Raw genomic sequence first — 24,371 nt, 5'->3', positions numbered from 1 at the left:
TAAGTGTCGTTATTATGTCGTGAACGTTGCTCGACGCACATTCTATTTCCAGATAATATTGATCGACGCCGTTTGCGAAGCAGAGTATCACAGGCCAGACAGAGGCGATACTATAGCTTCTTTCTTAACGAGGCATGCACCTAACATTCCTAGTTGGTTAAAGATCGTTTGCACGGTCAGAACGCAATTGTTGGATTGCGCGAAGCAACTACCATATACGAGAATCTCGTTGGACAAAACTACGAACGATGCGATCGGTAACAGTATCGCAAAGGATTTATCCGATTATGTCGGTTATAGATTAGCGCAAAGTCCTTCCATCCAATCGAATGTAACTGCGTCGGTAAACGGCAAGGCAGAATCATCGTGTAGCGCTAATCAGACAAGATTCTCTTCACATTTGCTCACTCTAGCCAGAGGTAGTTTTCTCTTCGCTAAGCTGACGCTTGACCTTATCGAGAGCGGACATTTAGTCGCTAAATCTGCGAGTTACAAGGTACATGATATATTTTTCAATCTCTCTATTTTAACTAACTTTTATAATCGTAATTATACAAGCCGCTGTTGCTTCGGCGATATATAAGATACATAATTATAAGATAACATAAAGAGATATCGAAGGAAATGTGGAATTTAACAAACGTTATTTCATCTCCTAGGTATTACCGGTTTCTCTCGCGCAGATCTTTCAGTTACATTTTAACTTGAGATTCCCTACGGCAGCATCCTTCGACAAAGTACAACCTCTTCTGGCTGTTTGTCTGGCAGCTCTATATCCACTAACTCTACCTGAAATTTTTTATTCCATCAATTCTCTAAATATAGATCATTTTATTTCATGGGATGATTTTTTGCAGAGATTTAAGGCAAGTATATTAAACAATTTGATATATAGTAATACGACTATTCTTAATAACGGATTATCTTTAAACGGATACATTGTACAATTATCTCACTCTTTCCTTTTCTTTCTCTCTGTCTCTGTCTTTCTGCCGAATACGGTGCGAATACAATGTAAGTCGTAGTAATTTAATGACGAAAATATAGAAAATATTCCAATTAGACATAACGAAAGTAATTAAAACGAATGAAAGAATAATTATTTCATCATGTGAACTAGTATTATATATAAATATCCTCACATATTTACTTGTATGATTACTTGTCAATGTATGTATAATTTGACAATTAGTTACATCGTCAGCCTGTGCACAATGCTACATAAACGTTATATCAACTCTTTTAATATACATTCGCCGATTTAATGTAATGACATCCTTTTTTTCTTATCAGATGCTCTCTGGCTTTCTTGTGAAACGCTTAGACAATACGTACATGTTCTTTCACCCATCGTTCAGGGAATGGCTGATGAGAAGAGATGAGGGAGAATCAACAAAATTCCTGTGCGACTACAGACTCGGTCATGCGGCGATAGCATTCAGACTGTCTCGCCTTCAAGCGCCGTTGGATGGTGACAAAGCTTTAGAACTGGGTCACCATGTGCTAAAGGCACACGTTTACAGAGGCGTAGCTCCATGCTGGCCTTCGCGCGATTTACAAGTATGTAAATCGTTATTTACAATCAACACGAAATAGTAATCAAGCGTAATGTAGTAAAAGCGTAGCTTATTCGATTCTCCTTCATTCATCCTTAGGCAATTTGGCTGACTTTATCGACCGAATGCATCTCCTCGGCATTGTGCACGCTTCGAAACATTTATAGCCCAAATGTGAAGGTATCGCGGTTGCTCCTGCTGGCGGGTGCATCACCGAATCACATTACCGAATATTTGGGTAACGCACCTGTTCTATGCATGTACGCGCACGAAGGTTCCGTCGAGATGGTGTCTCTTCTTCTTGAGTTTGGCGCCGACGTTGAACTGACCAACAGCCAAGGCTGTACTGCGCTATCACTGGCGGCTGCCCGGGGACATTGTGACGTTGTCAGAAGGTAAAATTGCATATCTCTCTCTCTCTCTCTCTCTCTCTCTCTTTCTTAAACGATGCAATTGTTTATTGTTATGTACATACTTGACAGATTGGCCGCCGCTGGTGCTTCATTGGGACACGTAGACATGGCCGGCCAATGTCCTTTGGTGCACGCGGCAAGACATGGAAAACTATCAGTTGTTGGGTATCTTCTTGCTTGCGACTGGGTCGTACCAACCAGTGAAAATAAAGCAGAAAACAGCGCTTTCGAAATAGGCAGAGAAGAAGCCGCCCAACAAGCCGTTGTCGCGGCTGCGTCGCAGGGTCACGAAGCGGTTGTAGAGTATCTTTTGGACATGGCAGAGGTGATTGTAGATCGTCCCGATACATTGATTGGCGAGACCGCTCTAACGATCTCCGCTGCAAACGGTTTGACTGCGACGGTTTCCGCGCTTTTAGCTCGCGGTGCCAATCCTATAGCTGTGAACACGAAAGGCCTTTCTCCTCTCATGCTCGCCGCCAGGGAGGGACATTGGGGTACTGCCGAACGACTTTTGCAAGGTTTGTTTTTCTCTTTTCAACTTGAGATTGTCATCAAATTGTATGCTATGTATTCGATTGTTAGTTGCTGAATTATTTCGCAGGAGATTTATCCATCAGCATGAATACAGTATCGGACGAAACTATATCGCTTCTGGAGCAACGCGATCTAGCTGGTCGTACTGCTTTAATGTTGGCCGCTTCTGAAGGTCACATTAATCTACTTGAGCTGTTTCTCGATAAAGGATCGACTCTAGAAACGAAAGACAAGGAGGGACTCACCGCTCTCAGTTGGGCTTGCGTTAGGGGACGCGTAACCGCCGTACAAATGTTGCTCGATCGCGGCTCTGATGTCAATACGAATGACAATTCTGGTAGAACTCCTTTGGATTTGGCCGCATTCCAGGTAGACTTTTCTCTCGTACGCACAACCCAGGTCCTTTGCCGTGTGTATTACTTTCGCGATCTGATATTTACAACAACAAAAAATATATATATATGTATATACAGGGTAATCCAAAGCTAGTACAACTGTTACTCGAAAAGGGAGCCGCGGTGGAACATGTTGATCTTCATGGCATGCGACCTCTGGACCGAGCTATCGGATGTCGCAATATACCAGTGGTTCAATGCTTCTTGCGTCGTGGTGCTAAACTAGGTCCTGCTACATGGGCTATGGCAGCAGGAAAACCAGACGTTTTGATAATCCTATTAAATAAGCTTTTGGAAGATGGTAATGTTTTATATCGAAAGAACAGATTGAAAGAAGCGTCGCATCGATACGCGTACGCTCTTAGAAAATTCCCAGTTTCGCCAGAAGAAGATTGCCAAGGACAGGAGCAAAGTCATATGATGCTACAGCTTCAAACTTTTACGCAACTTCATTTGAACTTTCTTCTAAATCTAAGCAGATGCAAGCGCAAGATGAACGTTAGTAATTTAATTTTTTCGATGTTACGTATAGACTAAAATGTGCACAATAACCAATTTACGCTGCTTTTACGTCGATAATATGAAACATGATTCTTTGACAGGAATGTACCGAAGCTATTGAACTTGCTGATGAGGCTCTTAGCATCCGGCCTGTTTCTTACGAAGCGTTCTATGCTAGAGCTAAAGCGCGCGTAGACTTAGGCATGTTCGAAGACGCTCTATCGGACGTTCAAGAAGCTCTTCAAAACGCACCAGCTCACAACAGACAAGATCGTAGAGTGCTCGCAACTTTGAAAGATGAGATTTTCTGTCGGATCGATGGTGCTGGGACCAATAAAGAACACGACGATTACATCGCTAGATCTCGCCTTCGGGCATCAGTGGATACTCTTACTGAATTGTAATGACATTTGCTTAAAACACTGGAAGAAAATTATACCGATTCGAATTTAAGCATAGTAATAATAATAATAATAATTTACAATAAAATTATATATTTATAAATTCATGACACGATTCAAGGCCGAATTTAAGAAACGGCCAAACACACTTTACTCAAGACCTTCTGAAGACTTAACCAGAGGTTTCGTACTCTATGTTTATGTTTATTAAATAGCAGCAATATAAAACTACATCGAAAAATCAAGATGCTATATCGCTAATATAAAAAATAGATGAGAAATTGAGAATACAATTATTGAATAATTCGTACGGAATTGTATTAAATGTTTCGCAATGTTTTGATACATGCGCGCGCACATGCACGTGTGTGTTTGGGTGTTTTGGGTGTATGTGAAACGATTTTTTTATACATTTTATATATTCATATGTATGTATATATGTATGCATATACATATACACATACATACATGTGATCGTTTACTATTCCAGAATAGTAATTGATTTTAGATCATTCTAACTTAAACTATTTAATTTTGTTCTTTATCAGTATTTTATTTTATTACAAATGTAATCGTAGCGCAATATTCATTAAATGTGTTAAACGCATAATGTATTTGTTTGATAAGGCAAAAAGAGCATCCTCTCTTTAATATTTAACCTCGCATCAATATTTATCATGGTTGCATCTTGCGAAACATATACATATAAAGATGATAATGACAAAATTAACAGAATAGATTTTCAATTAATTTGAAATACATTTTTTCTTAACGTATATTTCACATTAGGCATTACCTTTAAGCATTTGAATATCGCAAAATTATTAGCTAAAAATGAATAATATTTCAATATTGCGAAATAAAATAATTTAAATTGTGTGTGTGTGTGTGTGTGTATGTGTGTGTGTGTGTGAGAGAGAAAGAGAGAGAGAGATAGAGAGTGTTTGTACATATGTGTTCATCAAACTGTCAAATCGTGTTATCTACATTCGAAGAAAATATCAGTTAATTTACATAAAACTATATAACTCATAAAATATATGATGCTCTGATATCTAATAAGTTTGATCAAAGAGCACATAGCTTCGTATAATGAGCATTTATGAACGTTCCAAACGTGTAAGGACAACATGTTAGTAAATGTTATTGACTCCGTAACAAGCAAAGGTGTCAAATAAACTAACTTTTTATTAAGATGGATCTTTTTACTTCCATATCGCTATATCATGATAAGACGATTACACAGAGTCTTAGATGTCGTTAATACAGCAATTACAGTCCAAATTATTAGTTAAACGCACACGAGCGTATAGAAAACCCCTTTTTTCACGATATTGTATTCATAAAAAAATAAGATAATACAAATAATATAAAATTAAAATTTTTCATCCAATACACATTGCAAAATTATCATTATCATTATTAGTTATTATATTATATTAGTAACTATAAAGTATCTTCAAAGTAGATCTTATAAATCAAAAATGATTAGCGAAACAAAATGCGACCGCGATATATAATAATGATATAAATACAATCGAATTTTACATCGACATTTAACCGTAAGATCTAAAATATGAAATTTGGTCTGAAATAAGCCAAACGCAAATGCGCTGACTAAAGGCCGTCACACACAAAATGCATAACGTCGCATAAGCATAGCATAAGACCGTTGGACCAATGAGCATCTTACGTAAATTAATATGGCGACATTATGCTGGATGCTCATTGGTCCAGCGGTCTTGTGCTATGCTTATGCTACGCTATGCATTTTGTGTATTATAGCCTTTATGATTAAAGTTACTGTAAGTACACTTCATTTGATTGGCAATAGATGTTATGTTTAATGTGCATATGCATCATTTAAAAATAATGGTGCTAACATATTTAACGCCGTACACTCCGTGTAGACGAAGTACTGTTATCAAGCGCTGTAGGAGATGTCTTTTTTCCTTTTATTCATTTAATTCATATATTTAAAATACAGAAAAATATTATATTTTTGACAAATACATAGTAGAAAATAATTTGTCCAATTATACGTTGAATATTTATTTTTACTTAGACGATATCAACATCTTCAATATTATCTTGCGTGATAGGTGATTTTTGCACTTATATTTATTATATCTCTTTAAAGGACAAACATATTTTTTACACAAATAACCCGATAACCAGTACAGAGAGTTGAGAAACATGACTAGTTCTTCAGTTGAAGAGATTTATGTTTATAGGGTGTTTCCTAAGTAGACAAACTTGAAGGAGATATTTCTTGGCTTATTTTAAGAAGAAAAGGTCCTATAAACATGTGTCCTAAACTGCTTTGTTTTAAAAACGCACGATGTCAAAGTTGTGAAAAAAGAATTTCGAAAATCTGGAAAATGTTTAAAGATATTTTATTCAAATTTGGTATGCGTGTGGCATTAAGAACCATTTTCTAGTATCGATAAAACATTATTAGACCCACCAGGAGCGTGCATCTTTGAAATTGAAAAAAAAGTTGAAAAAAAAGAGAAAATACCCTGTATTTTGAAAACGAAGCTTAGGACACATGTTTATAGGATCTTTTCTTCTTAAAATAAGCAAAGGAATATCCCCTTTAAGTTTGTCTACTTACTTAGGAAACACCCTGTATATACACATACAAAAGTTGTGTGCGTCATTCTACCTCAAAAATTAACGATTCAAGTTTTTGCGCAGGATTTATAATAAAAGATATAATTCTGCTTCTACGTTATACAATTGTAATTATGACGAGCATGTTTTCGTAATAAAATTTATAACATCTATTTCTTTCGTTTAATCATACAAACTCCAGAAAATTGATTTTTAATCAATTATGCAAAAGAAATTATGTAACACAATACTATATATAATATCTACGTGGATTTTAAGTATAGATTGTGTGCATTTAGTTTACACTATATAACCACTACTCCGAAAAAGACCTTATTAATAAAGTAAATAAAGATGTAAAAAAAACTACAAAGTAACAGTAGTTATTCGTATCATCTAGATTCTAGTGACAATCAATAGTTGAACAAAGAACAATGGAGATATCTGAAAACAACAATTACATTGCAAAAAAAAATGAAACGAGTTGAAAAATAAATTCTTAGGAAAAGTATATTTTTTCCAGGCCTTTTATCGGAAAACTTGTATGCGGAAAATCAACATCAAGAACAAAAGTTTCATAAAGATACCGCAAATGTATGGTTAATATTTTGCCAAAGATCCTTACTTACGATATTGCTATCTTAATATATCTCAAAGATGATAAATTTTGTGAAATTGATATTCAAGGTATCTATCAGATCGCTGACGATACGATAAAGAAATTCAGGCCGCTAACAACGAGCAGCGCGCTTGACGATTTGAATGTGCATACTGCGCTTAGACACGATCTTAACAACATGACCTTAACGAGATATTTATTATCGGAGCGTTCACAGACGAGTACTACTGGGCCTTATATGTATCTTTATGTTGGTAACCTTGGACGTATCCGGACGTGTCTGCTACATCCTTGCGACCTGCTATGCCTTTACCTTTTCCTGTCTCGTCGAAACGTTGTTTGTGGGAGCCAGTATATTTGCTGACATCGGTAAGCCTATCAACTGTCGACGCTGCTTTCCCAGCCTGTTGATCAAAATAAAATTATAAACAGATTGCATGAAAAGCCGTTGCGTTGATTCGTACACTGCAATGAATCACACGATAAGAGATAAGATATTACATCACACAAATCGATTAAGTTAACGATTAAAAGGAAGGTGAAGTTATATACAAGTAGGAAATGAAAAAAGGAAAACTATAATTAATTAATTAATAAAAAGCTAACCATGTAAAGACTCGTAGTAAAATTTATTATACTTTTTAGAGAAAGAGAAAAAGAAAGAGGGAAAGAGAATAAAATATTAGATAAATAAATCTGGTACGTACTCCGCTAGCACCCACGGTAACCCCAGGTGGTCCACAACTAGCCATCTTCTTTTTCATTTCCGCTAATTCCACTTTTTTACTTTTGGCCAATTCTTCGAGAAACGTTTTATATTGTTCAACACCAAGCTTTGTGGATCTGTTATTGATTAAAAAATAAAATATGTGAAAATAATTTTTCCAGACAGTCAAGTTTATCGAGGAAAGAGCTATTTCAAAATTTCTTAAAAGACATACTTGTGCTTCTTGAAGTAAATCCCTGTATCCGTAGTAGTAATTTTCTTTCCATCGATCACCTTTGCTTGCTTCATCCATTTGTCACTTTGACTTAACGTAATTAGTTTGCCATCGCTCTTTGGATCGCCAAATTTGGAGAACGCTTTAAAGCTTGCTAAAAAGCTACCCGGTTCAGTGCTACCAGGACTGCTTGGCGTCGAACTCGTCGAACCGTCTTCCATCTTCAAATTTGTTACCTCGTTCGCGACCGAAGTCGTCACATCATTGAGAGTCTCGTTTTTCTCGGTGTCAGTATCACTTTTCTCCGCTTGCATCGTAATTCCTAAAACGAAAATTTGTCATCTATTCAATCGAACGCGCGACAGATATGTCAGCTCAAAAGCAGCATTTATAGTTTGTAACTATTTTATATTAATTATACGACGATCAAAGTTAAAATGAGAAATTGATTAAAATTAAAATTATTGTATTACTCGCGATATTTCACAAATGACACAGTTACTCTCTCGTTTGTCTCGTTTGCTTCTATCGCTAGAGTCTAGACAATATAATCGATGCACAATAGATCGATGCACAGTTGATCGCTGTTGCGTCAACTGTTGCGCTCTTATATTCATTATACATATATATAAATTCTTTCTCCGGCTTACTACTACCTGTACCTGTACTAATGTATTATTGAGCGACATTACGGTCGTAATAGGAGTCACGATATTCCTCTCATCGAACGGTAGTCTTATTGTTAGTAATATACAATAGTCCTTGCTATTCGTTGCAAAAGCTGTCTTGCTATCGATAAGATGGTCGCGTACATTCTAGATTAAATTTGTTTACTCTATCAATGGCCATTTATCTAATATATATTTATCTGCAGTCAGCGGCTAATCATCCGCAATTAAAAGTCTCACGTACCTATATTACGAGACAGTAATAAGAGCTATCAGCTAGGTAATAAACGGAGACGCGACTAGCATAATAATTATTATACAATATACATTCTTAGATGCGTAATAGATACGTATATACGTATTGCACAATGGATCTAGTTATCACTTATTTGTTACAGGCTGTTATTTAATTACTTGTCTATATTTTACAATCTTACACATAATATTAGTGTTAAAATTGCAAATTATATGCTTGCTAGGTCTTGGTACACGCAGCATTTTCACTCTCACTTAATCAAACTTGGAACCAAACCAAAACGATTCAAGTGTATTAAGTATATGTATATAATGCAATTTTTTTGGAAATTAAATATTTGTGCACTTTCAAATATGTAAAAGTAAAGTTTGCGAGTGCGAATGTGTGTCGATATAATATTTAATTTAATTAACGGAGGACTGCGCGCTGACGCGCGCGTAAAGAAGTGAAAAATGTGCGCGTAAATTAAAATACATGTCAAAATAAGAGAGAGAACGCGAGGCGCGAGAAACGCCACAGGCATAACGTTATTTCACGGCTATAAATAGAGATTACGAGGGTCGCGCGCGCGTTAACGTAATTAGCGTCATCGGCCAGTGTAATGCCGATTGAGTAATAGCCAAACAACCTCGCGATCAGGTGTCTCCGTCTTTGCGACTTTGAGACGCGTCTTCCGTCTACGTCTACGGTCTACGCGTCTACGCGTCTACGGAACCATGCATGGCACCTAATACCTACGTACCTACGAATCGTCCGATAATTGCGTTATTTTCTATATTGGAATTATTTCAATTGCAAATCTCTAGCTATACATTGTCTCGCGCGGGCAGCAGCCTGGCCGAGAGAATCAAAATCGACTCACCAGTCACAAGTCCTGTTAGCTATCGGGGAGAAAACAACAGGGAGAAACAACGATGACGTCCCGTCAAGTTTAGCGTTTCTAGGTCAGTGTGCGCGTAGGTAGGTACATATATTAATTCCGTCGCGTCGGCGTCGGCGTCGCGTCGCGGCGCAGCGCGGCGGTGGAACGATGAGTCCGGATGAGTTCCGGTAGCACTGGGAGCTGGGAGCTGGGAGCTCGAGAAATAAAAGAAGTTTCGGCGTTTCGTCTCGGTACTCCGGTAGCCGATAGTGGACTTGATCCGCGTCACAGGCGAGACGTCGGCGTCGGCGTCGGCGTCGGCGTCGGCGTCGGCGTCGCGTGACCGCACCTCTTGTAAAAACGCACAAATCCAAGAGAGCGCCAAGAGCGGACGTATTCAACACAGATTGCGTAGAAAACTCGTGCGCGTCGCGAGTCGCGACGTGGTCAGGCGCGCATGTATTCTATCGATCTTCTAGTCCCAGGAAGCACGCAGCAGTCACCCTCCCGCATCTTTGAAATTGCGTTTCATCGGATGGCTGCCTCCTCAGCCTCCTCAGCCTCCTGCCAAAACGGAGCTTGCTCCCAGACGTACTCTCCACCCAAGAATCGTCATCGTCATTGTCATTGTTGCCTTCAGACTCGCACCTCGCACCTCGCGCCTCACCTCGCCTCGCCTCGCGCGTCGTCTGGAGAGAACCGACAATGGGAATTGAAAACACTATAATATAATATATTGTTAATCCTCCGCCCTCCGCCCTCCGCCTCCGCGACGCACGACACACGCCGCGGACAATTAAAATAGATTTCTGCTTTTCATGAGACTCAACTATTTCGCCCCTATCTCACGACGCGCAACGTCGAAAATATCAACGAATCTCTGAAGGAGACGCCTGAGGCCTGGGGCCTGGGGCTGTGTGGAAGATCGAAGATGATGTGATATATCATGCCTTTAAATGCCTGCACGCGCCTATATAGCGTATAGCGTATCCCGTGACTTCGGAGGCTCGGGAGTCGGGAGTCGGGATGCCCTGTCGCCCCTGTCATTCCCTGAATTTAAGTAGTACCTAGTAAAGCAATTAATTATTAATGCCGGCATTTCGATAAAACGTCAACGTACGTTCAAAACGCTTTAGCTTTAGTCTCTGCAAAGAATTCTCAACTTTTCATACAGATTTAGAGAGAATATATTATATTATAGTAGCTTGGGCGTGTAAACACAGCAACTGTCTCGTTCGACAGTTTTTTTCTCTTTTTTTTCCTATTATATATATAGCCACTTCTGCGATCCATTCCGCATTCTAACTATATTATAAGATCCGTTTGACCTTATCTTCCGCTAGGAAGCACGCACGACACTGCGGCAATCGTCTATTTAATTATATATTTATATATCATTCGTTGTTGCAAAATGCTAAAATTTATTCTCGTATTTATTCATTTCACGTAAATGTATGTGTATGAGTAATCTATCACACTGTGCAGCACATATATACCGCCGCGCATCGTAAATCGTAACTTGGAAAATAATTCACGGTAATTCGCAATTAAAACGATATCAAAGAGGAGGAGTTTCGCAAATAGAGGCATAAATCGCTCGAAGCGGGGCCGGTTGACGGAATTACGGAAAATTCTATTTTGTGTGTAAATGGACTTTTCCACATTCGATTCAACCGATATAGGATATATCAATTATCTTCATCAGTTTGATAGTTTGATTAATCTGAAATCGTCACCTGAGATTTGAAATCTGGAGATCGCAGAAATAAAGCGACATTCCCGCACTCCGCCGTCGCACCCCGCCGCGCTCGCTTTATTTCCTTGTAAATATATAAAACGTTTATTAAATTTATAACGCGATATTTTCGTTTCGATCAACCGGTACAAGTCTTACTCATCTCCGTAAATTTGGCCAGAACGAGGCTGAAAGCTGAGAGCAAGACCAAGCAAGACTAAAGTCACAACTCACTAAACCGTCCTAGGTCCCAGGACTCCCACCCAGGTTCCAGACTTCCAGGTTCCAGGTTCCAGCTATAGTCTGCAGAGCAGAGTCTGCTAGCCCGTTACTCGCAATACTCGCAACTCGCAACTCGCAACTCGCAACCCGCAACCGCTACCGCGCGCGAATAATATCCCCACCTACACAAATGCACATCTTCCAAGTCGTTCCATAGGTCGCGATACTCGCAATTTTTCATAGTCTTCAATTTCGCATAGGGCGGAGGATATTCCCCTAAAAAACCATTGCTATTGCCATGGCGCATGGCGCATGACCTTCCGTTCAGATAAATTTTCTCTCAAAAACTCGAAAACGATTCGAGATTTCAGATTCCTTTTCTCGTTTTATCTATAAATGTAACTTTTATGCACAAGTCGAAAGAAATAAAAATTTCCAAATAAAGTAACTGCAATGTATAGCGCGTTTACTTGGAACTGACATTTTAATTTAATAAAAAACAGATTGACCTCTCTCTGACCTATATCATATATATAATAAGGTCATGTACTATATATATATTTACAAGCAACAAATTCAAATCAAGATCAAACTATATATGTGTGTGTGTGTGTGTGTGTGAATACTGCCCTTTGAATAGAGGAAATCCATTGTAAGTATATAGATATAAAAGTCGTTCGTATCTCGTATTCTCGTATATGACGCCGTTAACGATTAACGATAATAACGATGTCGGTAAGACGTAAGACCACCAGTAGCGGGTACACTTGGGTAGACTTCCTATTCTTCCCAAGCCCAAGCCTGCACCTCACTCTCACTCTCACTCTCACTCTCACTCTCATCGTGATCGGTTGATCGCGGTAACGTGTACATTGCGTGTAAGCATGTATTCTGGAAATTGCTGGAAATCTCGTATTTGCCGTCTAAGGTTTTAATCACGTGCTTTCTCTTTGTGACTTGACAGATAATTTCTCAACAGTTGGCACAAATCCAATTGAGAAGTTTGCGCGGGTTGAACTGTTGATTATTGAAGGCGCCTACGCTTGCCTACGCTCAGTACGCTCCTAACCAAAGAGGAGCCTAACCTCGAAAACCAAAAAGTTGTACAAGATTGATAACAAAAAAAAACGACGATTGGTCAGTGGCATCACGTGGAATTTAGGAAAAAATGAAAATACGTTATAAATAAAACATAAAGTTTATTATTCAAATCTCTTTATTTTTTACTTGAAATATATTTATTTACGTGAGAGAAAGAGAGTGTTTTGCTATTGTCATGAGTCATGAGGCATGATGCTTACGCAGATGCAGGTCATTGCAGGTAATGATGGTCAAGAAATGCTTTCTACGATCTACGATAGCGACATTTCTGACTATCATTGTGCAATCAATTTTTTTAGGTTAGGTTAGGTTATCTAATCTAAAATAATAACCCATAATTTCATAACTAAGTAAATATTATCTTTGTAGCTTTGTTTGCAATCGTCAGCGGTAGTACACTAGCACTGTCTTATCAAGATATGTCGTCGTCAAGTGGACAGCAAAATGATATTAAAACCTTATCTACGGCATGTAACAAGTTTACGATTCCGTTGTACAAGGTATGTAGTCGCTTATATATATATAGATTTTTATATTTTATACAAGGCATATAAGCTATACACAAGCACTTTTTTTCTAACTTATTATTTCTACTTCATCATATAGAGTTTGTCAACCAACATTGACAGCAACATTGTAATTTCTCCTTTGAGCTTGCATATTATATTATCTTTACTTTCTAATGGTGCTGGAGGATTTACATTGACCGAACTGAAATCTGTTCTTCACCATGACGATACAGCTTCTTTGAACGATGAATTTAAGTCTCTGGCTCTCTTGTTGAATGTAAGATTAAGATGAAACGTGACATCTAATTTTTCTCCGAAAGTTACATATGTATCTCAATATATTTTAGAATATTGAAAACATCGAATTGCGTATAGCGAATAAAATATACGTTCAAGATGGATTTGACTTAATGGCGGAATTTTTAGCGATATGCACAAATATGTTTCAATCTTCAATTTCAAGATTGAACTTTAAAGATAATGGACTTGCTGCAAAAACTATTAATTCTTGGGTTCAAAAAGCAACAAATAATAAGATATTTGATATAATTTCTTCTGGTACGTTACTTGTATAATTATTAGTAATTCAATGCGGATTATCACTAATCGTAAAATATTTTTAGTGATTAAATTATGTTGAACAGATGATATCGATCAAGATACAAGGATTATGTTAATAAATGCTATTTACTTTAAGAGTAAATGGCTACACCCGTTTGACCAAGTTTATACGGTAAAGCGCAAATTTCATGTTTCTAAAACAGAAACGAATCTTGTTCCGACAATGTTTAAGAGCTCAAAGTACGCTTATGGAGATATACCAACTTGGCATACATCATTTATCGAAATTCCATACTTGGTAAGTGATTACCTATATATATAAGGAAAAGAAACTTGATTTCAAAAATAAAATTTATTTGAAGAACAATTTTGCAGAATCAAGACATTGTAATGATAATATTATTACCGGATAGAGAGATAGAGTTGCAGGTTTTAGAACATAATTTTAACTGGCAAGTGTTGGCAGATGCACCTAGATCTACCGACGAGGTTGCATTATATCTGCCTAAATTTAAGTTTGAAATTACCATAGATTTGAAAGATGCTTTGCGTAAGGTAAACAATTTGCGAAATACATTTTAAACAGCTAAGGCATGGAGAGAAATGTGGATAAATTTCACAAACTGAAACTCATACTTGTAGATCGGCTTAAATACGATGTTTGAAGATAATGCGGATTTTACACGTCTCTCGAACATTCCTTTAAAAGTAAGCCATGCGTTACAAAAAATTTTCATAGAGATTAACGAAGAAGGTTCGGAAGCTGCTGCCGCGACAGGTAATTTGTCCATCTGTGAATGATGAAAAAGATTTGATGAATTTTATAAGCGTTAGAATAAACAACTATTTTGGTGGCAGTTGTGGGAATGAGACTGAAAAGGATGGCAATTTTACCGATGGAGTTCGTGGTGGATCGTCCGTTTTTGTTCGCGATTGAACATAAACCAAGCAGAGTACCACTATTTCTGGGAAGTGTGAGAAACATAGAGTTTGTTCATGAAAAAGATGAATTATAAATTCTGTTATATTTTTATATTTGTGTGAATTACTTTATCACATTATGTGCAAAGTTCAAAGGATAAGAAATAACTTTTACTAATCAATGTGTTTTTCTTAAATCTATCACCAAGATAGACTATTTAACTTTCATAAATTTTATTGTTAGTATCATACAACTTACTTGTACAACATTTAGTTTAGTTCTCTTCAAAGTTATTAAATTATTCAACTGTGTATTAAGAAAGCTCTAAAAGCAGGTTTAATGCATATATTATATATATATATATTAATATATATATATATATTAATTCTTAATTTGCAAAAAATATATTTGTGATACGTACGCAAGACATCCTAAATTACTGCACTTGTTTTTTAATATAATTAACATCAAAATTATAAATTATAAAATATTTAAAGGATTTAACGATTTTTAATATATAAGTAAGAAACAAAATATATATAAAACTTTTATTTGTCTTGCGATAATTTTTCCATTAAACTAATAGTGTCTCGAAAGTTAACGTAAGACTAGATTTTTGCTAAAATATTTCATAATTAAAAATATTAAATTATATAATTAATGATGACTTTTCTTTAGATTTTAGAAAGCTCTATATATTTGGACATCTACGTAAATTTTATAAAGAAGAAAATGCCAGTACTTTTCCTTTATTGATGTCTGCCGGTGACGCGATCTAGTATCGTTTGCGTTAGCACCTTCTCTGCTACATTTCGTGCAAAATTCGTCAGTTGATCTCGAATGCCAGGACGCTTGGTAGTAGTCATATAATTCTGACCTTGATAATATCCTCCTTGTGGATAATTTTGTGGATATCCATTTGAGTAACCTTGATTAGAATTTTGATTATTGTACGGATATCCTGTATCTTGGGTCGGATAGTAGTTACCGTAGTTCGATGGATTTCCTTCCGGATATCCAGATGTACGTGGATAGCTTGGATAACTCGGATAGCCAGCGTTTACAGCATTAGCGCCGGTTCGTCTAACAGTTTCCTCGCCATTAGAATTCCTAGAATTATCTGGATATCCTGAAGAACCGCTACTTCTACCTGGATAACCGGAACCATCTCTAGATGGATGACTGGATGATCCACTCAAAGGGTAACCAGAGGATCCGCTGGACGGATAACCAGATGATTGACTAGATGGATATCCAGATGATCCACTAGACGGGTATCTAGATGATCCACTAGACGGGTATCCAGATGATCCGCTAGACGGGTAGCCGGACGATCCGCTAGACGGGTAGCCGGACGATCCGCTAGACGGGTAGCCGGACGATCCGCTAGACGGGTAGCCGGACGATCCGCTAGACGGGTAGCCGGACGATCCGCTGGACGGGTAGCCGGATGATCCGCTGGACGGGTAGCCGGATGACCCACTGGACGGATAACCGGATGATCGACTAGGTGAATAGCTGGCAGAATCACTGGATGGATAACCAGATCGGGGTTGATTTGTCGAGTCGGGAGCTCTCGAAGATCCGGAACTTGGGTAACCGCTATTACCAGGATATCCCGAACCGGATGGATAACCGAGAGATCTAGCAGGATACGATTGACCGTCCGAATTGTTAGAAGTATCTGAAGAGCCATGTGTCTCGGCTTCTGTCGGATAACTAGTTTGCCGTTTTGGAACTGTTCGTGTCCTCATTTGGTCATTTTCTGCATACAGTAACAATGACAAAGAGTACTTAAAAGGTACAAAGGTAGAATATCTGTAATTATATTTTTACCAAGCATCATCAATTGTTGTTGGATTTAACATTTGTCATGCACACATGCAGATAAGGCTCGCACTGTAGCATGGCGAACATGTTCATAAGATATTTTAAATAGAAGATAATATATTAAATTATATTTAAGTTACCTTTTAAACGTATTACAAACTGTTACATCGTTAAACATTCCGAACAGAATAATTCAAAAGATGTTAAATATATAACAACTTTTATATGCACATGCATGTGCGCACACCTAGTATTTGTATGCGTGCATATCCTCTACATATAGTAGCCGACTGACTGAATTAATTGGAGCAAAGGTGCCCTGTTTGATATTTTAAAGCAGATGAAAATCATTCTGATTATATTGGAATTACACTTATTTATATTAGATAAAAAAAATTTTTTTATATAAGGATAGAGAAAAGATTTTTTTTCAAATAGCTTCGAGTAAAAAAAAGTGATCTTTTAATCAATTGTACTCCTGTGCCTACTACACCAGACCACAATTTCTTGATGCAATAGTTTAACGCACTGCGTAAAGCAGTTTTATGATTTTATATATTATAGTTAAACTTCATGTAAAAAAAAATGTATTATTATCAACAAGTTAATGTAATTTTGAACGTGTCTAAAACTATATATTATTCAAAAATTTATAATCTTTATAAACAAAGTTTATTTCAATTATTCGTAATTAATATTACATTTATTGTATTTGTTATAGATTAAAGGTAATATAATTCAGTACTACGTATAAATGATATATAAACATCAATATTGGCACCCATATTTTTTTAACATTTTAGTATTAGAAGTAAATAACGTTGTAAAGTAAACGGAACATGTAAGTGAATTTTTAACCAGAAAATGTCCAGACTCTGTTTCCATGACTGTCCACGCGAGTGTGAGTAGTGTAATAATTGTTTCCGTTTGCTTGCGTAGTGCTTCTGACAGAGCTGGTGGGCCGAGGGCGATGGTCGTTGCCGAATAAACGATTGAAAATGGAACCATCACCTATGGTATTTCTGGAACCGGAGTGACCGCTGTATCTTCCTCCGTATGACGAAGATCTAGGCGGCGGCGATGGCACTCTTGGTGTCGATCGATGCGACACTTGATTTAGTCCCGGAGGTAGTGCTGTTAAATCAAATATAATGAAAAAAAAACTAATACAAAAATCAAAATTTTTGTTAAAATTTTTATCAATTGACCAGTTACTACCATTTCACCAGTTATTAATTGACTGTTTCTTGCAACAAGATAATGGTACGACACATAAAATATTGCACATTAATTTCAATCTCTTTGATTTGCTTCCTTTTAACAAATCTTTACACAAGAAAAGCGATAAAACAACCAAGTTATAACCAATACGATTTTCGGTATGCCTACCAGTCCACACGTGCAACATATTGTCTACTCATCTTTTTTTGCCATAAATTGTACATTGCACATAAAGAGATTTATGTGTGCAAAATAAATAGTTGTGCTTATATCCCCAACGATTATAATATGAGTTTTAAATTGAAACAAATGAAAAACAATATCAGTAAGACGCAATAGTAGCTCATTTAAATTTGCTTACGCGATATATGACGTATGAAAAGATAACACATATGTCAAAGTTCAAGCTGATAACCCGTTCATTTGTAAAATATCTTTTACTCGTGTTGAATAAGAATTGCTCGGTTTATAAAGCATTTTATAAACCGTCGAAATTATGATAATGTGAAGAAATAACGTCCAGCTCATTGAAAATAATCAATTTCAAAAGCATTTCTTATAAATTATAAACATACACGCACACATACATGCACGAAATAAATTAAAATATTTTTGTAGGACCGTGTATAGGCTCCTAATCAGTGATGGTAGATTGGAGGATAGACGATTCTGACGAAAGTGAGTTTCCTCCCTCGTAAATTAAAAGAATCGCTCAATAAGAATAAAATTTGTTTTCTCTAAAACATTGTAAAACTATTACAGTTAATATACATGTACACTTATCTTGTTATCGTATAATTAATTCCAAATATACATGCTGTTATGTATACAGTTATGTATATCAGAAAAAGTATTATAAAATCACGTTTCAAAAATATCATTCGCGCTTAATTTGTATTATAAAATATATGTACAAAAATTTATATAACACATTTCTTGCAAAATACCTGTCTTAATAAATAGTCATGGACTATGCTGCAAATAAAAATAAGAATAGCATAACAATAATCATAATGACAAAACACGACACAAACTTTCAGCTGGATCACCACCGTATCGTGACAAGGAGGAATAATCCAGAAAATCCAACGAGAATTATCGAAGCAACTGCTCCGACTGATGCAGCATTCCTACGGTAAATCGAATTTGAGTTCTGGTTGTATCCACGGTTCGGATAATTTTGATAGGGATAATTTTGGTGTCCCGGATGCTGTGGATAATTTGCTGGAGCCTGAGGATATCCGGTGTTTTGCGGATAGCCCGGATAAGCTGATTGCCCTGGTGTGGGCATTCTATTTTGTGTTGGATATGGCGGATATCCCAAGTCCTGATGACGACCGGCTTGATTGGTCGATTGTGGGTATGGTGGGTATCCAGGTGCAGAGGAACCGGTGTTGCTGGGATACGGTGGATATCCTAAGTTGCTTCCAAAAGAAGATCGATGATGTTCGTCGTTATCACCAGATGGATATGCCGGCGGTACTGGTGGAGCATTGGCATTCGCATACGGATTCGCGTTATTTCCATTCACTCGTTCGCCGTTCACGTAAGAAACACCAGCTGATTCGTAGCCTGTAAGGACGCTCACTCACTTCGTACTGTGCATATTTTTGGCAAACACGAATGGAATATTAAATTATACGAAACATTGCAAGATGATAACGAGTTGCAATAAAGTTTCAGGTTTTATTGCCACATTGAATATTCAGATTATTTGTTATTCCCATTGCTCAAGTTTATATTGAGCAAGGATGATATCAAAAGTTTTTTCCCTTAAAAGAAATATTGAATTTTTTTAATTTGAAAAATAAATTGTCTTCAAGTGGAGCAAAATATCATTGTCCCAAGAACGATTTTGGATATTTATACTTAAATTAAAAGAAAAAATCAGACAATATACCGCTTCGTTTATACTATAGTTTATATCCAGACAATAAAGTCTATACATATACATATGAAGATTAGATAGTAGAAACTACCATCAGGCCTCATATATAATTTTAGACATAAAAATATATATATTTTATATCGGGTCTTATTTCGAATCATATGAATTAACTCAGAAAGGAGGATCAATATATCTTAAAAATAAATTCTAACACAAAACTGTTATGTATAAACCAATTATTTAAATCAGTAAAAAAGACAGTCTTTATATTTATCAAAATATCTCCAATAAAATTGAAAATAGAAATTAAAAAAATATATATTTTATAGCATGAGATAATAATCATTTTAGTTGTGCACATTGCTTAAAATTTTATCTCAGTGCACACATAAATTATAAATTTACGAAAAATAGTAAACTAGAAATAATAATACATAATACAATAATAATACTTAGTGGTTGTGTAAATGAATATGTTAATGATTAATATTGTTTGTGTATGGAAAATCTCACTTGGACAATTATACAATTACAATAAAAAAAGTACGTTTTAATGTAGAAATTGATATGAGACACGATTTCGCGTCTTATGTCAAGATAAACGTCAGAAGGATCAAGTAGATATATTTTTATTTTGTCTGTCTCAAGAATCATGCCTTTCTCTCATTCCACCCCGATACATGCTATGAAATACTCGAGACCCAGAATTCTGAGAACTTATTTTTCTCGTAAGCGTGAAAAATTTGAAATTCTAAACAATTTATTTTGCTTAGTTGACCTTTTATCATGCATTTCATTCATGCATTAGCTCAATCGCTTTAACGTTTTCAAGCTCGCAATGTATCGAATATTAAATACCAAACTGCCAAATACAAAACTGTAGCAGCTTACCTAATCCCGTAGACTTTCTCACACATTTCGGCGCACCATTTTCGCTTTTACAATATTCGTTCCCTCCGCAAACCATACTAGTACAACTTGCGTCTGTAAAGATTTTTAAAAGATGTTAAAATATATACAATATACATGTACATATTACACTCTAGCTCTATCGTAAATCTTTCGATATGATATAAAAAATATGAACAACAATATTGCTGTGTTATAACCGAGTAAGGAGTTAAAATAGAGAATATTTCAAGAGAAATCAAACATCTCAAATACGATAGTTGCAATTGCACTTAACGCTAATATAACAAAGCGATAAAGAAAAGAGTTAAGCAGCAATTTTTACTTTCTTTATCTATCGAAATGAGAGAAATAATACATGCGTGCATGCGCACAAAGCGTACATATATGTATAATATGTATGTACAACATATCGTGTACATATACATTCTTGATTTATAAGATTAATTGTTGAAATTGTTGAGATAAATCAGCTAATATATATTATATTGTCGTTTCTTACCACTTGTCTTCCGGCAAGTCGGATATCGTCCACATTTATCTGTATAGCCGGTACAAGGATCCTCAGCCATCACGCACGTTTCATCACTACGGCAGCCAATGTCCTTACAGGTTCTTCCATATTCTGAAGGATGGAGAAACAAAAAGATATTTTCTCTCGATATACGTATTGTATATCGTAATAATTTTTATCAATAAGAGATTTATTTATCGTTACTTACTGTTATAAGATGCCGCATCTGGAACGATGGCAATTAGTAGCAACGCCCCAGAAAAAAAATTCAACATAGTGCGCGAAAACATTTTCTGAAAACAAAGTCAATAAATATATATATTATATATATATTTTTTTAATATAGTAAAATACAATACGCTGCTTATTTTATATATGTAACAAGCATTTTTTATTTTATATCGCAATTGAAGAAGATCGAGGAAGTCGCTAATGTATCTTATTATTGTTGAAGTTATCTTGGGAAATTGTTGAGTGCAAATTATGCAGTAGAGAGTAGACGGTCGAATACTTTCTTTCGTCCATTAGTCAATTTCATACCTATTATTATATGACTCGCCATTTGTTCTATAAATAATGTTACAAACTACAAAGACGGTGCGGGGATTTCAATCGAGTTAACGTTTTTTGCACTATACATGCAGAGGTTTTATGACAATTCCGAACTTGGCACCTCATGGTATTCTCATCTCATACCGGATACCGTTGCTATCCTTGAATCAAACGCGACGCAATATCGTCTGAGAGAAGGAGGGAGATTCACACACGCACACCCGCCATATATACAGTTCGTAACAGTCTTTTTCCTCGTTATCACCAGAAGAATCGTGAGAAATTAAAAATATCATTAAGTGTTTCTACATGAAGAATTGTACACGAAAAATACTGATTATATAAAGTCGATCAGTTGTACACTCGAGCGTTTCTCGTGGAAAGCTAGGGAAAATTGCATAGACAAACGTCTAACAATAAGTTGCACCCACATCAATATATATTTCATTATAATTTTTACATCAATGAACATTCTTGTAATGAACACTGTAATATAAGGATTATCGATCCACTACTGTTATTAAGAACGAAAATGTACTCTGAAACGTACTTGACCATATATCGCAATTTTCTTGACAGAGAGAAAGAGAGAGAGAGAGAGAGAGAGAAAGAGAAGATTAACCATATCTATATATATGGTAAATCCTCTCTTTTTTCATTACAAGAATGTCCATCGATGTGAAAAGGTTTCGACGAAAAAAAAAATCTATATATATATATATATATATATATATATATATATGCTAAAATTTATAAATGCTGATATTTCTCACAAAACTTGAGAGAGAATGAAACGGGAGAGAATGAAAAGAATCTTATTAGTCATCGCTTATATATACCTGTTCGTTTCTGTATACTATGCACTTGTCACACTGCGAAGTCCTCGGTAGTCGCTAATTGTCACGATACTAAAATCTGCCTGCCTGAACTCGAGACTCATCAGCAGTCAGCACTCATTAGCCAGCGGCAGTCAGCGAGTCACAGCGTAACAGCACTGCACAGCACTCACGGCGAGTCAGCCAGCGGTACGAATGGTACGATTACGATTGCTGTTCTGACGTACTCTCAAATTGGAGCGAGGGAGAGAGAATGTGACAAAGACATCAAAGAGGAAGGTCAAGCGATCTGGCACGACAAAGAAGAGGAAAGATAGCGAATAATGTGTATTCAGAGAAAATAATATATATACATATGTATGTGTGCAATTGATATTGGAATTTTATGAGAAAATGCGCTGCGATAATTATATATATACTTATTTATTAGTCATCGATATTATTGAGCATCCATATATATATTAATTCTTTTCAAATATACATCTGATAGAAATCGTCACCCTAACACTTTTCTTATAGATTTATATATAGATTTAAAGATATTCGATAATTATTCAAATTGTTGTTTTTTAACTGTTAAAAACAAAAATATATATATTATATTTGCATAATGTATATATAATATATGTATATTTTTAACACGCGCTTGACACATATAATACGTACATATACCTTAATTTCATCCGAGTTTTCTTTCTGTGATGTCAGAAAATATAAAAAAAAAAACTAGTAAACAAATAAAGTGTTGGAAAGTTACATAAAATATTTGTGTTATATACAAATTACTTGAAATTATAATAAATGATGAATATGTGTATAAATCCGATCAACTCGTTGGATCAGCGACACAATCAGCGACAAGATAATGACGAATGACGACGAGGAATCTCTATCTTCTCAGTTTATTGTTACTAACAATTTGTTAGCGCAGATTCGAACCCGACCCGACATATAATAATCCCGACCATCCCGACTTATCGAGACTCGAGACTGTAGTTGAGGTCCATATTTTATAGGCGTCACTGCAGACGACGCGACGCATGACGCGCTCAGTGGAAACTCAGCTTATGCTGCGTTCCCACTATACGCGTCGCGCGTCGCGTCACGACGCCGCGTCATGAGTTATCCAATCAAAACGTTTCATTTTAAGACGTCATTTCCGACGCGAGATCTTGCCATAAAAATGAAACGTTTTGATTGGATAACCCATGACGCGGCGTCGTGACGCGACGCGCGACGCGTATAGTGGGAACGCAGCATAAGGCTGAGTTTATAAAGGTCTATCCACTGGTTTTCACCTTCACTGGCCGTCACTGGTCATCATCGCCAATGGTCGCGTTCAGCAGACCAAGCCGCTCAGTAGCATAGCAGCTCGAACGTGATTGGGCGCCTTCAGGGCTGGTCTACAATGGGTGTTGTAAGTCGTGAGTCGTAAGAATTGACCAATCACAGTCTATTATTCTTCTTGCGGTCGAAGAATAATTAACTGTGATTGGCCAATTCTTACGACTTACGACAGGGAGAGAAAGATGAGAGTGGTCATTCCCGGGTTTTGGCTGTACCCGAATCCTGTCGGTATGTGCACGTTTTTGTGATTCTCTTCCGTGCTATGTCCACGATTTTTTGATTCTCTTTGGAAATAAAATAAAAAAATCGTGAATCTAACGGAAGAGAACCAAAAAATCGTGAACATGACATGAAAGAGAACCCAAAAATCGTTGACATTACCACAAAATAGTGGACATAGCATGGAAGAGAACCACAAAAACGTGCACATATCGACAGGATTCGGGTACAGCCAAAACG

General features: G+C 36.5%; 4 protein-coding genes across 22 annotated transcripts in view; 2 read left to right on the top strand and 2 right to left on the bottom strand.

Annotated features, from left to right (window-relative positions):
- Positions 1–4,997, top strand: part of Rols (rolling pebbles) — a 35,191-nt gene extending 30,194 nt beyond the window's left edge. For all 8 annotated transcript variants that reach the window (XM_071713228.1, XM_071713230.1, XM_071713233.1 and 5 more), the window contains 8 exons: positions 53–496; positions 660–866; positions 1,294–1,560; positions 1,656–1,951; positions 2,039–2,490; positions 2,574–2,875; positions 2,980–3,399; positions 3,504–4,997. In XM_071713228.1, the coding sequence (XP_071569329.1) occupies positions 53–496; positions 660–866; positions 1,294–1,560; positions 1,656–1,951; positions 2,039–2,490; positions 2,574–2,875; positions 2,980–3,399; positions 3,504–3,806 (2,691 nt within the window). In that variant the 3' untranslated portion in view covers positions 3,807–4,997. The remainder of the gene's footprint in view (positions 1–52; positions 497–659; positions 867–1,293; positions 1,561–1,655; positions 1,952–2,038; positions 2,491–2,573; positions 2,876–2,979; positions 3,400–3,503) is intronic.
- Positions 4,998–5,906: 909 nt separating this feature from the next.
- Ringer (tubulin polymerization-promoting protein ringmaker) lies at positions 5,907–12,078 on the bottom strand. 4 transcript variants are annotated; one of them, XM_071713271.1, is made up of 5 exons: positions 11,660–11,678; positions 11,502–11,585; positions 7,980–8,301; positions 7,746–7,881; positions 5,907–7,442 (listed from the first exon to the last, which is right to left on the bottom strand). In XM_071713271.1, the coding sequence occupies exons 1-5, from the start codon at positions 11,661–11,663 to the stop codon at positions 7,263–7,265; spliced, it is 726 nt and encodes a 241-aa protein (XP_071569372.1). In that variant the 5' UTR covers positions 11,664–11,678; the 3' UTR covers positions 5,907–7,262. The 4 variants fall into 4 exon arrangements, with proteins under 4 accessions (XP_071569372.1, XP_071569374.1, XP_071569373.1 ...); XM_071713273.1 differs by lacking the exons at positions 11,502–11,585; positions 11,660–11,678 and adding an exon at positions 11,735–12,078; XM_071713272.1 differs by lacking the exons at positions 11,502–11,585; positions 11,660–11,678 and adding an exon at positions 9,766–9,905.
- On the top strand, positions 9,726–14,992 carry LOC139776538 (antichymotrypsin-2). Of its 4 annotated transcripts, none has more exons than XM_071713264.1 (9): positions 12,435–12,600; positions 12,687–13,122; positions 13,193–13,323; positions 13,430–13,609; positions 13,680–13,890; positions 13,977–14,191; positions 14,269–14,448; positions 14,536–14,671; positions 14,752–14,992. In XM_071713264.1, exons 2-9 carry the CDS (start codon positions 13,047–13,049, stop codon positions 14,907–14,909), a joined length of 1,287 nt encoding a protein of 428 aa, XP_071569365.1. In that variant the 5' UTR covers positions 12,435–12,600; positions 12,687–13,046; the 3' UTR covers positions 14,910–14,992. The 4 variants fall into 4 exon arrangements, with proteins under 4 accessions (XP_071569368.1, XP_071569365.1, XP_071569366.1 ...); XM_071713265.1 differs by having other exon boundaries at positions 12,438–12,600; positions 12,687–13,043; XM_071713266.1 differs by having other exon boundaries at positions 12,439–12,600; positions 12,687–12,859.
- Positions 14,227–23,519, bottom strand: LOC139776535 (uncharacterized). Of its 6 annotated transcripts, none has more exons than XM_071713252.1 (8): positions 23,232–23,514; positions 22,569–22,854; positions 21,386–21,470; positions 21,166–21,288; positions 20,646–20,738; positions 17,504–17,779; positions 15,558–16,580; positions 14,227–14,684 (listed from the first exon to the last, which is right to left on the bottom strand). In XM_071713252.1, exons 3-7 carry the CDS (start codon positions 21,465–21,467, stop codon positions 15,565–15,567), a joined length of 1,590 nt encoding a protein of 529 aa, XP_071569353.1. In that variant the 5' UTR covers positions 21,468–21,470; positions 22,569–22,854; positions 23,232–23,514; the 3' UTR covers positions 14,227–14,684; positions 15,558–15,564. The 6 variants fall into 6 exon arrangements, with proteins under 6 accessions (XP_071569353.1, XP_071569356.1, XP_071569357.1 ...); XM_071713255.1 differs by lacking the exon at positions 14,227–14,684 and having other exon boundaries at positions 14,999–15,743; positions 15,804–16,580; positions 23,232–23,510; XM_071713256.1 differs by lacking the exon at positions 14,227–14,684 and having other exon boundaries at positions 14,999–16,580; positions 17,657–17,779; positions 23,232–23,517.
- Between the last annotated feature and the right edge of the window lie 852 nt (positions 23,520–24,371).

The sequence above is a fragment of the Temnothorax nylanderi genome, unplaced genomic scaffold (genome assembly GCF_030848795.1).
Source record: "Temnothorax nylanderi isolate EJ_2023f unplaced genomic scaffold, tnyl_v1.0 TNYL_tig0122_pilon, whole genome shotgun sequence".
Lineage (NCBI taxonomy): Eukaryota > Metazoa > Arthropoda > Insecta > Hymenoptera > Formicidae > Temnothorax > Temnothorax nylanderi.
This window is presented reverse-complemented; position numbering and strand designations above follow the sequence as displayed.